Consider the following 12,903-nt stretch of genomic DNA (forward strand, 5'->3'; position numbering starts at 1 on the left):
GCACATACCCATATACAGACATACCACACAAGTACACATTTTTAAAGTAGAGTCTACTGAGAGTTTTTAATATCCAGCTAGTCCCAGGAATTTTCTAAGGTCTCTTGGTGTAGAAGGAAGAGGTGAATTGGCTCAGGGCCTAATCTTTATTTTCCTGTACTGATTAAGTGTCCCAAATAGCAAATTTGATGTTCAATAAATTCTAATTTATTTGGGGAGACTCTTAAACTTCATTGATCCAGAAAATTAAGGACAGCAAAGGTTGTCCAAGTGAGCTCTTTCTTGAAGGTCTCTGACAGCAAAAGATAATCTACTTATCGGATGAGGTGAACAGGAGAAGGAAATTTTAGCTTTTCTCATGATTGTCCCAGAATGTGTCCAGATAGGTTGGGAGAGTCGGTAAGTCCCTGGGGAAAGAGCTGCCCATCTGTATTACTTCTTTCCTGAGGCTTGTCCACTCAGGGGTAAAGGGTGTGCTGGTATGAACCCTAGGCTTGATCCAGAGACCTAATGTGTGAGCCATGTGAGATCACTTAGCACCACACAACTGCGGCTCAGTTCTCCACAGTCAGTTACGTGCCTCATTCACTCCTAGCTTCTGTCTGGAGTGGTCAGGTAGTGCTTTGTTATTCCCAAGACTTTTCTCCTTCTCCTTCTCCCCACTCCTCCTCCTTGCTTGGGCCCTTCCCCTACATTTAGAGAGACCTTCTGTTTCTGGATCTTTCCTGGTCTTAGTCAGGGCTCTATGGCTGCAACAAAACACCCTGACCAATAAGCAAGTTGGAGAGAAAAGGGTTTACTTGCCTTACCCTTCCATATTGCAGCTAATCACTGAAGGAAGTCAGGACAGGAACTCAAACAGGGCAGGAACTGGAGGCAGGAGCTGATGCAGAAGCCATGGAGGGGTGCTGCTTACTGCCTCCCCTGACTTGTTCAACCTGCTTTTTTATAGAACTCAGGACCACCAGCCCAGGGATGACCTACCATGGGCTGGGCCCTCCCCACTGATCACTAATTGAGAAAATGCCTTACAGCTGGATCTCATGGAGACATTTCCTCAGCTGAGGCTTCTTCAACTCTGATGACTCTTAGCTTGTGTCAAGTTGACACACAAAATCAGCCAGCACCCTATTGTGGTAGTCCCACAGGATAGGGTGCTGGGACATGTCTCCCAAAAGTTAGGGTTCTTCCTGGACAGAATTAAAACCCTGGATGAACCCCCAGATTGTTGGAAATAAAATCTGGGTGCCAGGGATCCATCTGAGAACATGCAAAGAGCAGGAGTCCACTGGATTTTTTTTTTTTTAATTTTTGTTTGTTTGTTGTTTGTTTGTGTCAACCTGACACAGATTAGGGTCAGTTGGGAAAAGGGAACCGCAGCTGAGGAATTGTCTCCCTCAGATTGGCCTGCGGCGTGTCTATGGGCTGTCTTCTTGATTCACGGTTGGTGTGGGAGGGCCCAGCAAACTGTTGGCAGGACCACCCCTGGTCAGGTGGTCCTCCCTCGGTCGTAGAAGAAAGCAAGCTGAACAAGTCATGGAGAGCAAGGCAGTTGACAGCTCCTCTGTGGTTTCTGCTTCAAGCTCCTGCTTTGGCTTCCTCCGATGGTGGACCCTGACCTGGTCCCCAACTTGGTCCGTGTTTGTACAGCCACGGGAAAGAGAACTGAAATGATGAGGACGAAGCGTGAGCAGGTCCGCAAGGCAAACGTGTGGTTGCTTCAAGCACAGGGAGCGGGACAGAGATCCGTTTTTATACTGATATGAGGGCACTGTATCTTTTCCTCGGTGGCTGCAGTCTGACCTCAACCTTTCAAGGCTGGGTAGCTTTTTTAAAAAATGTCTCAAAGGAAATGATGGAGAAATGGAGGGGTTGAGTTGGTTGCTCCTGGTGGTTAAGTTTTGGGAATGCAGAAGTTGTGTAAACAGAAAGTTTTACAAGGTGGGGAAGGTTTCAAAATAATATGACAAAGGTTACATTCCAGGGATCACTCTTTGGATAGAAAATATTTGGATTCCTTGTAATTATTTCCTTCACAAGATAGGCTCAACCCCCAGTCTTCAATAAGGTAAATTAAAAAGTCAAATTAACAGTGAGAAACAGAAAAGGGGAGTTATTCTACATTGTCACATTGGGAAGAGGGACAAAGAGATCCAATGACCACCTCCTTCCCTGTTCCAGTTTGTTTTGGGGGTCCTGACATGAGATTTGGGCTGAAATAGAAGGCAAGAGGTATGTGTAGTTAAGAAGTTACAGTTGTCAGAGCGTGATGGCACACATCTTTAATCCCAGCACTCAAGAGGCAGGGGCTGGTGGATCTCTGTGACCAGGCCAGCCTAGTCTATATAGTGAGTTCCAGGACAGCCAGGAATACACTCAAAGAAACGCTGTCTCAAAAAAAAAAAAAAAAAAGCAACAGAAAAGAAGTTACTGTCAAGATGTGCTCCCGGACTTTGGCGTCTTTGCTAAGGGTCACATTGAACTACTGCTGCTCCAGGGCAGTCTTTAGAAATCGGCACCATGGCTGAAGACATCAAGACCAAAATCAAGAACTACAAAACTGCCCCCTTTGACAGCCGCTTCCCAAACCAGAACCAGACCAGGAACTGCTGGCAGAACTATCTAGACTTTCACTGCTGCGAGAAGGCAATGACCGCAAAGGGGGGTGATGTCTCCGTGTGTGAGTGGTACCGACGTGTATACAAGTCCCTCTGCCCTGTATCATGGGTCTCAGCCTGGGATGACAGCAGAGCAGAAGGCACATTTCCTGGGAAGATCTGACCTGGCTCCACCCACCTCTCCTCTGTTCGCTCTCCTCTCCCCATGCAGTAAAGGGGGACCTGGGTATATGATGGTCCTTACTCTGGGACCCTGAATCGTGATGCAGCACCTAATAAAATTTCACTGAAAAGTTAAAAAAAAAAAAAAAAAAAGATGTGCTCCCATCCACCCATTGTTTCAACTCCAGTCTCTTTTTCAAAGTCCTCAGACAAGGAACAAATCTTTCCTAGAAGCAAGTTCACCCTCTAAGCCTAGGCCTTGTATGAGATCCTTGGTAAAATTCCAGTTTCTTTGGGTCCATTCTTTCAATGGCCTGATAGTCAAAGGGAAGGCCCAAGTATTTCTTCAGAATATCTTTCTGCAAGGATGGTTACAGAACTTCTGGACCACCATGAAGCAGGCCAGTGTAAGCATTATCCGAGCCTCGAAAGGGAAACAGAAAAGGGAACATTAAAAAGATAATAGTGGCCGGGCGGTGGTGGCGCACGCCTTTAATCCCAGCACTCGGGAGGCAGAGGCAGACAGATCTCTGTGAGTTCGAGACCAGCCTGGTCTACAAGAGCTAGTTCCAGGACAGGCTCCAAAACCACAGAGAAACCCTGTCTCGAAAAACCAAAAAAAAAAAAAAAAAAAAAAGATAATAGTGATGAGAAACATGCAAATTTGATGAAGATATAAATATAAATATCCCAGCAGACTGGATATTCCTCAAGTTAAAGGAACTCGAAGACGCACGCAGAGGACAGACTATAATTAAACCATTAAAAGATGAAGACAGAGGAGCAATTGTAAAAGCAGCTAAGGGCCACAGCTTGGTGCCAGGCAGCCTCATCCTAAGACCCAGATTAGACGTTGCCCAGGTCACGCTCAACTACAGCTATGTGTCTCCTCCCTCACAGCCGATTCCATGTGCAGGGCCCAGGCTACCAGATGTGACAAACTCACAGACAAAATGGGTTCACCCTCCCACTCCCCCCAAATTCTCAAGGTCATAGTCCCACCCCGAAGTGCAGTCTGCGTTACTGTCCCTCTTGTAGCCCAAACCTGAGAACTTGCACTCACTAAGAAAATCAGCACATTTCTCATGCAAACGGGAGGCCAGAAGATCAACAGGGTTTAAGAGATTAAGGTGGGCATCTATACACAGCTCATTGGTCAACCTGGATCAAGTGGACACATTAGAATGGAACCAATGCATGATCCAGTGGCGACAGACCTGAGTACACACCCCAAAGAATTTAAAGTGGAGCCTTAAGGGATTCAGACAACAGAGTACCTTGCAGCATGATTCAGGATCCCTGAAACAAGGAAGGCACTCAAATGTCAGCAGGCCAGTGGGTCAAGTCAAATGCTGTGTCTTTACAATGGTGTATAAATTCTAAGGTCAGTATATTAAGTGAAAGTATGCTAGTGAAAAAGACGGCATGAGGTCATGCATGTGAGCTATTCAAAGTCCTCAAAATTCTAGAGAAAGAAAATAGAAAGGTGGTTCCAGGCACTGTCATAGGGAAATTGTGGGGCTATTATTATTACCTGACATAGATTCTTTTCAAAGTAACACATATATTGTTTGAAAATTTATGAACTTATGCATTGTATTTTGGCCATATCTATCCACTGCTAACTCCCTTCAACTCTTCCTAGTGCCCCCTGGCCTGACCTGGGATGGAGGGAAGACTCAGTGGTTAAGACTTTATAGGTCTTGCAGGAGACCTGGGTTTGGTTCTTCCCACACGTATCAGATGACTCCCTTTTTCCCCTCTCAATTTCATGTCTATTTACTGCATTACTAAAAAACACCCAAGATGCAGTGAATACTACCCATCTATGTATGTGTATGGGACTATCCTTAAGAGCAAAGTCAACCCACCAGTGGCTTCCTGTAGATTTTCTTTTATTTATTTATGATCATTGCTGTTGTTGTTTTGAGACAGTGTCTCTTTTTCTAGAAATGTTTAGTATTCTATATGACCATTAATATCATGATAAAAACTTCAAATACATATATATTAATCTTGTAAATTTTGAGATAACATTTATGACCTAAGAAAATGTGTTAAAGAGTAAATACAAAACCAAATGATTATGAGACTAGTGGCAATAAATAGTCCTTAATTTTTTTTCTTCTAGCCGGGTGGTGGTGGCACACACCTTTAATCCCAGCACTCAGGAGGCAGAGGCAGGCGGATCTCTGTGAGTTTGAGGCCAGCCTGGTCTAGAAGAGCTAGTTCCAGGGCAGGAACCAAAAGCTACGGAGAAACCCTGTCTCGAAAATAAAAAATAAAAAAAATAAATAAAAAATAATTTTTTTTCTTCTGTCCAATATCAGGTGTCCCTTCTGATATGAGACAGATATTTTTGGTTTTACTTTAACAAGCATGCTTGGGTTTAGAGAAGGAGGGAGCCACAACCCAACTCCAGAGCCAGCTTTAATCTTTAATTGGACTGGGACTACAAAAAGATCATTTGCCTTATATGTCTATAGAGAATAGCAAAAATATATCATTGGGCAAGTTGTCTTCTGATTCCTTAGCTGGATACCTTTATTCTCATGAAAAGACAGAAACAAACCCTTCCCAATTTAGCGAGGTTCCCTTCTGGCAAGTTATATCTGATCAAATGAAAAGCATTTGTTCATTTTATGTTAATTTAGATTGAACGGCCGTGCTATCATCTCTTTTAACTAAGAGGTCTCTCTTATTCAAACATAATCTTTATCAGTTTTGATGGTATCCATAGCTTTTCTTCTGTGGAAACAAAAATAAAACCCCTTCCCCAATGTAACAAATGTCCTGGTTTTCATTCTGAAGTCAACACATCTTTAAAGTATACTGGTTGATTTAATCTCATAGTTTTTTCTTTTATCCAATGGATCCTGGTAGTTTTTTTTTAATTTCTCTTTTTAATATTTAGAAAATTCAAACTCAATAAAGCATTATGCAATCTATTTCTAGGATCATTATCATACCTTTCTGTTTATTTAACATAGCCTTTAGAGTTCAATCTGATCTTTCTGTAACTGCCTGGCCTGTAGGATTGTGTGGTATACCTGTAATATGTTTTATATTATAATAAGCAAAAAACCGTTTCATTTTCCTAGAGACGAGCTAGAGCATTGTCTGTCTTTATTTGTACAGGTATACCCATGATGGCCCTAACTTCTAACAAACGTATGATTACGGAGCCAGCGGGACACTGGCAGAGCATCACAGGTGGGTGGCTCATAGTTTGAGGGTTTACAACACAGCTGAAAATGTGAAAACCCGCAAACACAGTGACACTTCAGGGCCTATAGGAGGACGTCTCCTCTCTGCAGGCAAGGTGTTGATGAAGCCGACTAGCCCCAGTCTGGGAGACTAGGAAGCCAGAGGCTAGACAACAGAGACACTGTAAAGCCTATAAAAAAAGGTCTTTTCTCTGCAGGTGGGGTATGGATGAAGCCTGAATGGATCCAGGTCTGTGAGACTAGGAAGCCAGAGGCTGGAGGCCACTCCAAGTGGTCTCTCATGGCAGGGACCATTTATGAGTTGTCCAAAAGAAAAGAGAAGAGAAGACAAAGAAAGGAGAAAGAAAAATCCGAGGGACCCCGGGCTCCAAATCTAATACAGCACACAGTATGTGCAGTGCTAGCACAGGAGGACCCTGGGTTGTCTGGTCATGTTTTTAGCTATGGGAAGCAACCAGAGATGAATATCAGCAAAGGGTTCAACCATAGCCATGAAGACTGTGGTTGGGGGCTGGAAGGGGAAAACTCACCACCAAAGCTGCTGGTGTGCATAGAGGTTGGCGTTTAGGCAGATAGAATGCAGAGCTCTTGTTCCTGAGCCCAGGGTTCCATGTGTCCTCAGCCAGCCTGCCTGTAGGTAGGAGGGAACATGGAGAGAGCTTGGCCAAGTCGCGAGCACCAAATGTAATGGTTTAGGTAAAACTCTGCTCCTCGAGGGCACAGCAGCAGCAGGTCACAAGGGGCGGTGAGTCCCAGAGGTGGCAGTGGGCAGTGGGCTATAAGGGAGGGAGCCATGTGGTGGGTGAGAGACCTCAGCGGGTCAGCCTGTCCCACAAGGGGCCACAGTGGTGACAGACAGAGACAGATTGGTACGCCATGCAGAGAAAGTGAGTATTTATTTAGTGGGTTATGGAGGGGAAAGGGAAATGGGGGAAGGGGAGAAGGAGGAAGAGCAGAGAGAGGCAGGGAGAGAGAGAAAGAGAACAGAGAGGAGGGGGAGAGGAGAACAGGGGAGAAGGCAAAGAGGTAGAAGATCCCTTATCAGGAGAGAGATGGAAAGCCAGGCTGGAAGCAGAAGGAAGATCTACTTGCCTTGGTAGATGGGAGAGGGAGTGAGCAGTGCTTGTCTCTTAAAGGGACAGGACAGACCATTACATTCCCATTTCTTTTGCACAGTGGGCCACTGAAGGTGGTTTAGTCCAGCAGCAGGTGGGAGACCACAGTGGGTCATCAGCAGGGCAGCCTGTCCCATGAGGAGCTGTGGTAGGTGACAGACAGAGATAGATAGGCACACCATGCAGAGAAAGTGGCTATTCATTTAGTGGGTTATGGAGGGGAAAGAGAAAGGTGGAAGAAAAGAAGGGGGAAGAGCAAAGAGAGGCAGAGAGAAAGAGAGAGAGAGACAGACAGACAGACATACAGACAGACAGACGGGGAGAGAAGAAGAGAAGCTACCTCTTCAGGAGAGAGACAAAAAGGAAGGAGCTCAGGCTGGAAGCAGAGGGAAGATCTGCTTGCCTTGGCAGACAGGGAAGGGAGTAGCAGGGCTTGTCTCTTAAAGGGACAGGATATATCACTACACCTACCAGAAAGAACATGCCAGGGTATCCCCGGGCACATGTGTAATGGCCTCCTTATGGATAAAAGTGGTACCTGTTTTAACTTTCTGATTGGCTTTAATGGTTCAGACTAAAAACAATAATAAAAACTAACGATGTGGCTCTCCCTCTGAAGTCCGTCCCAAAGCAACTGCTACTAACAAGAGGATGGGAGTGGAAAGGGTAAACCAAAAAGGAATTGGGCAAATCCGTGAAGCATAGAGGATGCTAGGAGAGCTGCACTTGGGTTTCAGATGAGTAAATTACATAAACTTGTAACAAGCAAAGGTAAAAGAAAATTAGCAGGTAGCCAACAGATGGAAACAGCAGATGAACAGGAAAACACTGTCAAGTCAGTTGTTACACCATCCAACGAAATGCCAAGGAAGCTCTGCTCTAGCCGCCCGCCGTCCTATAGTTCCAGGCTGTGAACTTCAGAAAGTCTTCTCTGCACAGATGAGCATCCAGCTTCTTGTTTCACTGCAGGCGTTTCATTGCTGTATGATAAACAACAGTCAACTCTCAGCCTGCCCCAGGAAAAATACTCAGAAACACAGAGGATGAACATGATTGAGTCTGAGATCTTGCCCTTGGGGTCAGTTCTCCTCAAGAGAAAACAACATGTGATATTTGTCAGCATATTCTATGTTACCACAACTTAAGAGATATGAAACTTATGTACATCTGAAAGCTTTAAAAATGTTTATAGAAACATTATTTGTAATGACCAAAACATAGAAACAACCCAAATGTCATTTGACTGAGGGGCAAATGAAATATATCCAGATGATGGAATATGTTCAGCAGTGAATAAATTAAATGCAGATACACCAGCACACAGATGGATCTTAAAAACACTATGATAGTGAAGTAAGTCGTGTGGAGGACACGACTCGGTTTGTATAACATATCTGTAATGGATAAATAAAATGAATTAGATTGGTGGTTACCTATATCTCAGGTAGAGTGGGGGTGGGGTGAGGTGGGAGGAATGAAGAGTGAGGAAGTTCTTTGGGGGACAATGAGGATCTATAATTATTGATTTTTGTGCGGTGCTGTGACTATACCAAAGCCCACTGAGCTATACTTTTTAAATGGTCGAGCCATTTATATAGAATGGTATATTCTATACCTCAAAATGTATCTGTGAATGTGGCTATTGACAGAGGGATTGACTGGACTCAGATAAGAAGATTGCTGAATTATTTTGAGAGTTAAGTTCGTAAGTGGCCCACTAGCCTAGAAATAATTTTCCGAATTTAAAATTGACTCTTGACTTAGCCTACTCTGAATAGGAATCGGGCTAAGAAATCTACCTTCACCTCAGCAAAGGCAGATTTACCCTTCCAATTTCTAATGAAGCCAAGAGAATATCAGAAAACAACAACATCAGAATCTTGCTGAGTGTTTATTCAAGGCATGTGAAAAGAAGTGGACTGAAGAGTCCCCTGTGGAGGAGGAGCAGAATGGGAACTTAATTAAGAAATTTACCCTATCTCATGGTTGCCAGCCTTCCTGCTGTCAGCCTGGCAGGATCTGAGACATAGCGCAGGCTCTGACTTCAGAGCGAGCATTTCAAACATGTATACTGCTCCTGGTGTATATGTGCGTGGGTTATCAAGGACTGCAAACCCGTCCTTTTGTTTCTCGGGACTTGGAGAGGTGTTCCATGCAGACCTTACGTCACATCGTGGAACGCCATCCTCCACAGAGAGACCAGCACCTCCGTCGTCTTAGAATCAAGATTGTGCTGCAAAGAGAACCAACGTTGTTCGTGTCCCCTCGGGATATTTGTGTACTGGTGAGATGGGAGAAGAACCAACTAGCTGGTGACCGGGAGAATGGACTGTGTTTCGTCAGTATTTCCAACAAAGAACAGATAACTTGAATGTGCAGCAAATCTCAATTAAATTGAGTCATTGAGTCTTTAGTGGTTTGAACCTCAAATGTCCTCTCACGGCTCATGCTTTGAATGCTTTTTCTCTGGCAGGAGCTAATGTGGAAGCTGTGGAGCCTTGCCGAGGAAGCTGGCTAGCTGAAGTAGGGAACTAGAAGCCCTTGAGGGTGATACCCACTCCTCATTCCGGTTTAGCACTCTCTGTGTCCTGTCTTCCAGAAGCCTGAAGCTCTCACCACTGAGGAAATGACCCAGCCATTGCGCATTGTGCACTGCCTTCTCCACCATGGCGGACCATGACCCTCCGAAACTGTGAGCCAAAAAAAAAAAAACAAAACAAAACGCTTCTTTCCTTAAGCTGCTTCTGTCACAGTGGTGAGAAAAGTAAGGAATGCAAGTCTTTGGTTGTTATAGTATCACCCACGCTGATGCATGGAAGAAGATGAACTGACTGAAGTAATCAAAGTATGCATACACTCGCAATCGAAGCCTGTGGTGTTAACTAGGCAGCATTAACTCAGCTTTCCAAAGCAGGTTTTGTCCCACTAAAGAGCCATCTAAAGGAAGGACATTCCAATTTATAAAGTTATCCATTCACATACACAAAAGACCTTCACCAGGGCTGGAGAGATGGTTCAGGGACTAAGAGCACTTCCTGCTCCTCCAGAGGACCCAGGTTTGATTCCCAGAACCCACGTGGCAGCTCACAACTATCTGTAGCTCCAGTTTCAAGGGATTGCCTCTTCTGGCCTCTTCATACACTCCACACTCAGATGTACAGGAGGTAAAACATACATAAAATTTAAAAATAAATAATTTCTTTTTGTCTTTTTGAGACAGGGTTTCTCTGTGTTGTTCTAACTGTTCTGGAACTCACTTTGTAAACCAGGCTGTTCTCAAACTCACAGAGATCTGCCTGCCTCTGCCTCCCAAGTGCTAAGAATAAAGGTGTGCACCACCACTGCCTGGCCAAAATAAATACGTTAAAGCAAAAAGATCTCTCTGGCCCATGATTCCTTACACTGTCATGTGATTCAGACTCTGGACTGTCCCAGGCCACTCTCTTCCATTTTGCCAGTGCCTATGGAATTCATTTGTGTCAGGGAAGGGGATAGAGTATTGAATAAATTGTTTATCACTCAGGTTTAATTTGTTCTTTCATATAATGAGTGTTTATTGAGACTATAATATGGGCTGCTACAGAGATATTTTTAAATACAAATTTATCCTCAACTGCCTATTTTTAAATACCATTTTTGATGATTTTCCAAGTTCTGTGGCAAGCTGTGCTTTATGAATAGTGCAGGATTTTTCATATTGGGATACAGTTTAAAAGTGTGTGCCCAATTTAGTGTATTGAGGTTACCTTGGGAGGAGCCTTCAGAAGCGGTTTCTGTTTGGACTTAATGTCTCTGAGTTCTCGGTGTCCTAGTCAAAGATGTGAGAACAAGCACTCAGACACCAGGACATCTTCTTCAAGGAAAGTACAGAGATGATGTGCGGCTCAAGATCTGTGGTTACTGTTGAGACTTCTTCCCAAGGGGTCCAGGATGAGGAATTGGTTGCTAAGAGTGAAGAATGCATGAGTTTGTTTTGATTGACAGGCTTGGGTTATGTAAGCTTACCCATTCCCATGATGTACCTGATTTTAATATTACGCATGTCCAAACATGCACAGGCATGGGATAGTAAAGGAGATTTTCTCTAAATGTTTAGTTTGAAGATATAGTTGCCTTTCTATAGATAAACTCAAACCAGTTTAGACTGGATTAGCTCCCTGCCTCTGGTTTTCAGATTATGTTCTAGGATATGTTTGAATGGAAACTAACCACAATAAGAGTAGTTATTGACTGTTTCTAGGAAGGAGCAACTTACTGTGTTGTTTGGAGTCAAAGGTACATGCAGCTTGATGCAAGTCGAAGTCCTACCTAGGATGTATTGATGGATGTATTGTTGGGAAAGGGATGTGTGCGATACCCAGCCCAGTTCAGTCTGTGCATGCTAAGCTTTCCCTCTGTCCCAAATCTACAGAAGGTTCTAAATAGCATCTTTAAAAAAAAAGAGAAAAGATTCATTTAGTTATTATGTATACAGCGTTCTGCTTGCATATACACCTGCAGGCCAGAAGAGGGCACCAGATTTCATTACAGACGGCTGTGAGCCACCATGTGGGTACTGGGAACTCATGACCTCTGGAAGAGCAATTAGTGCTCTTAACCACTGAGCCATCTCTCCAGCCCCATTTTTTAAAAAAGATTTATTTAGTTAGTTTACAGTATTCTGTCTGCATTTATGCCTGCAGGCCAGAAGAGGGCACCAGATCTCATTACAGATGGTTGTGAGCCACCATGTGGTTGCTGGGAATTGAACTCAGGACCTCTGGGAGAACATCCAGTGCTCTTAACCTCTGAGCCATCTCTCCAGCCCAGATAGCATCTTTTTAAAGAAAGTAAAATAAAGCCCAATGAGATGGCTCAGTGGGTAATGGTGCTTGCTGCCAAGCCATGTGAATGCACACACATGCACACACACACACACACACACACACAGAGAGAGAGAGAGAGAGAGACAGACAGACAGAGACAGATATAAATGAAATATTTTTAGAAAGAAAACTTAACTTTGAAAATTATTATTATTTTAAACAGTATCTTACTGTGTAACCCAGAGTGATCTTGAACTTACAATCCTCCTGCCTCCAGCCCTGAGTGCTGGGGTCACAAGCACACCACTATGCCAAGGTTAACGTTTCTCTTTGTAAAAGCCCCTGAGTCATTCTTGCATGCCACACTGGCTTTCTGCCCTGTAATGTCTCCTTCTCCTTCCCCTGCTTGCCACTCCCAAACCTGTCTAGTCCACATTTCCCCTCTTCTTTGTCGCTCCCTTTAACACACCCTCTAGTTTTCCAGGCTATGTTCAGTCTTCCTGCCTCAGTCTTCCAAGTACTAGGATCACAGGCTTGTAATACCATGGGTGGCAAAACCAAATCTTAACTGTGAACCTCAGTTAAATTTAAAAAGTGAGCTACATCCTTCCAACTTATAGTGACACAAAGTAGATCTTTCCATCTCAAAGGAGAGGAATAGGAGAATACCGGTAAAGGAATGGCCCACAGCAAGACTGAAAACCTGAGGGAAATACATTAAATCTGTAGTTTATTTCTGGCATCCAGGTGTGGGTGGTGTAGGTGTGGGTGGCTTGGTGTATGGTGGTGTAGGTGTATGGTGGTGTATGGTGGTGTAGGTGTATGGTGGTGTATAGTGGTGTAGGTGTATGGTGGTGTATGGTGGTGTAGGTGTATGGTGGTGTAGGTTTATAGTGGTGTATGGTGGTGTAGGTTTATGGTGGTGTAGGTTTATGGTGGTGTAGGTTTATGGTGGTGTAGGTTTATGGTGGTGTAG

General features: G+C 44.1%; 1 protein-coding gene across 1 annotated transcript; it reads left to right on the forward strand.

Moving 5' to 3' along the window:
- Positions 1-2,455: 2,455 nt before the first annotated feature.
- Positions 2,456-2,911, forward strand: LOC130889039 (cytochrome c oxidase subunit 6B1-like). Its single transcript, XM_057792518.1, has one exon. It carries the CDS (start codon positions 2,521-2,523, stop codon positions 2,779-2,781), a length of 261 nt encoding a protein of 86 aa, XP_057648501.1. The 5' UTR covers positions 2,456-2,520; the 3' UTR covers positions 2,782-2,911.
- Positions 2,912-12,903: the final 9,992 nt, after the last annotated feature.

This window comes from Chionomys nivalis, chromosome 17 (assembly GCF_950005125.1).
Source record: "Chionomys nivalis chromosome 17, mChiNiv1.1, whole genome shotgun sequence".
NCBI lineage: Eukaryota > Metazoa > Chordata > Mammalia > Rodentia > Cricetidae > Chionomys > Chionomys nivalis.

Coding starts and splice junctions, on each gene's coding strand:
- LOC130889039 (XM_057792518.1), top strand. CDS start 2,521: ATGGCTGAAGACATCAAGACCAAAATCAAGAACTACAAAACTGCCCCC.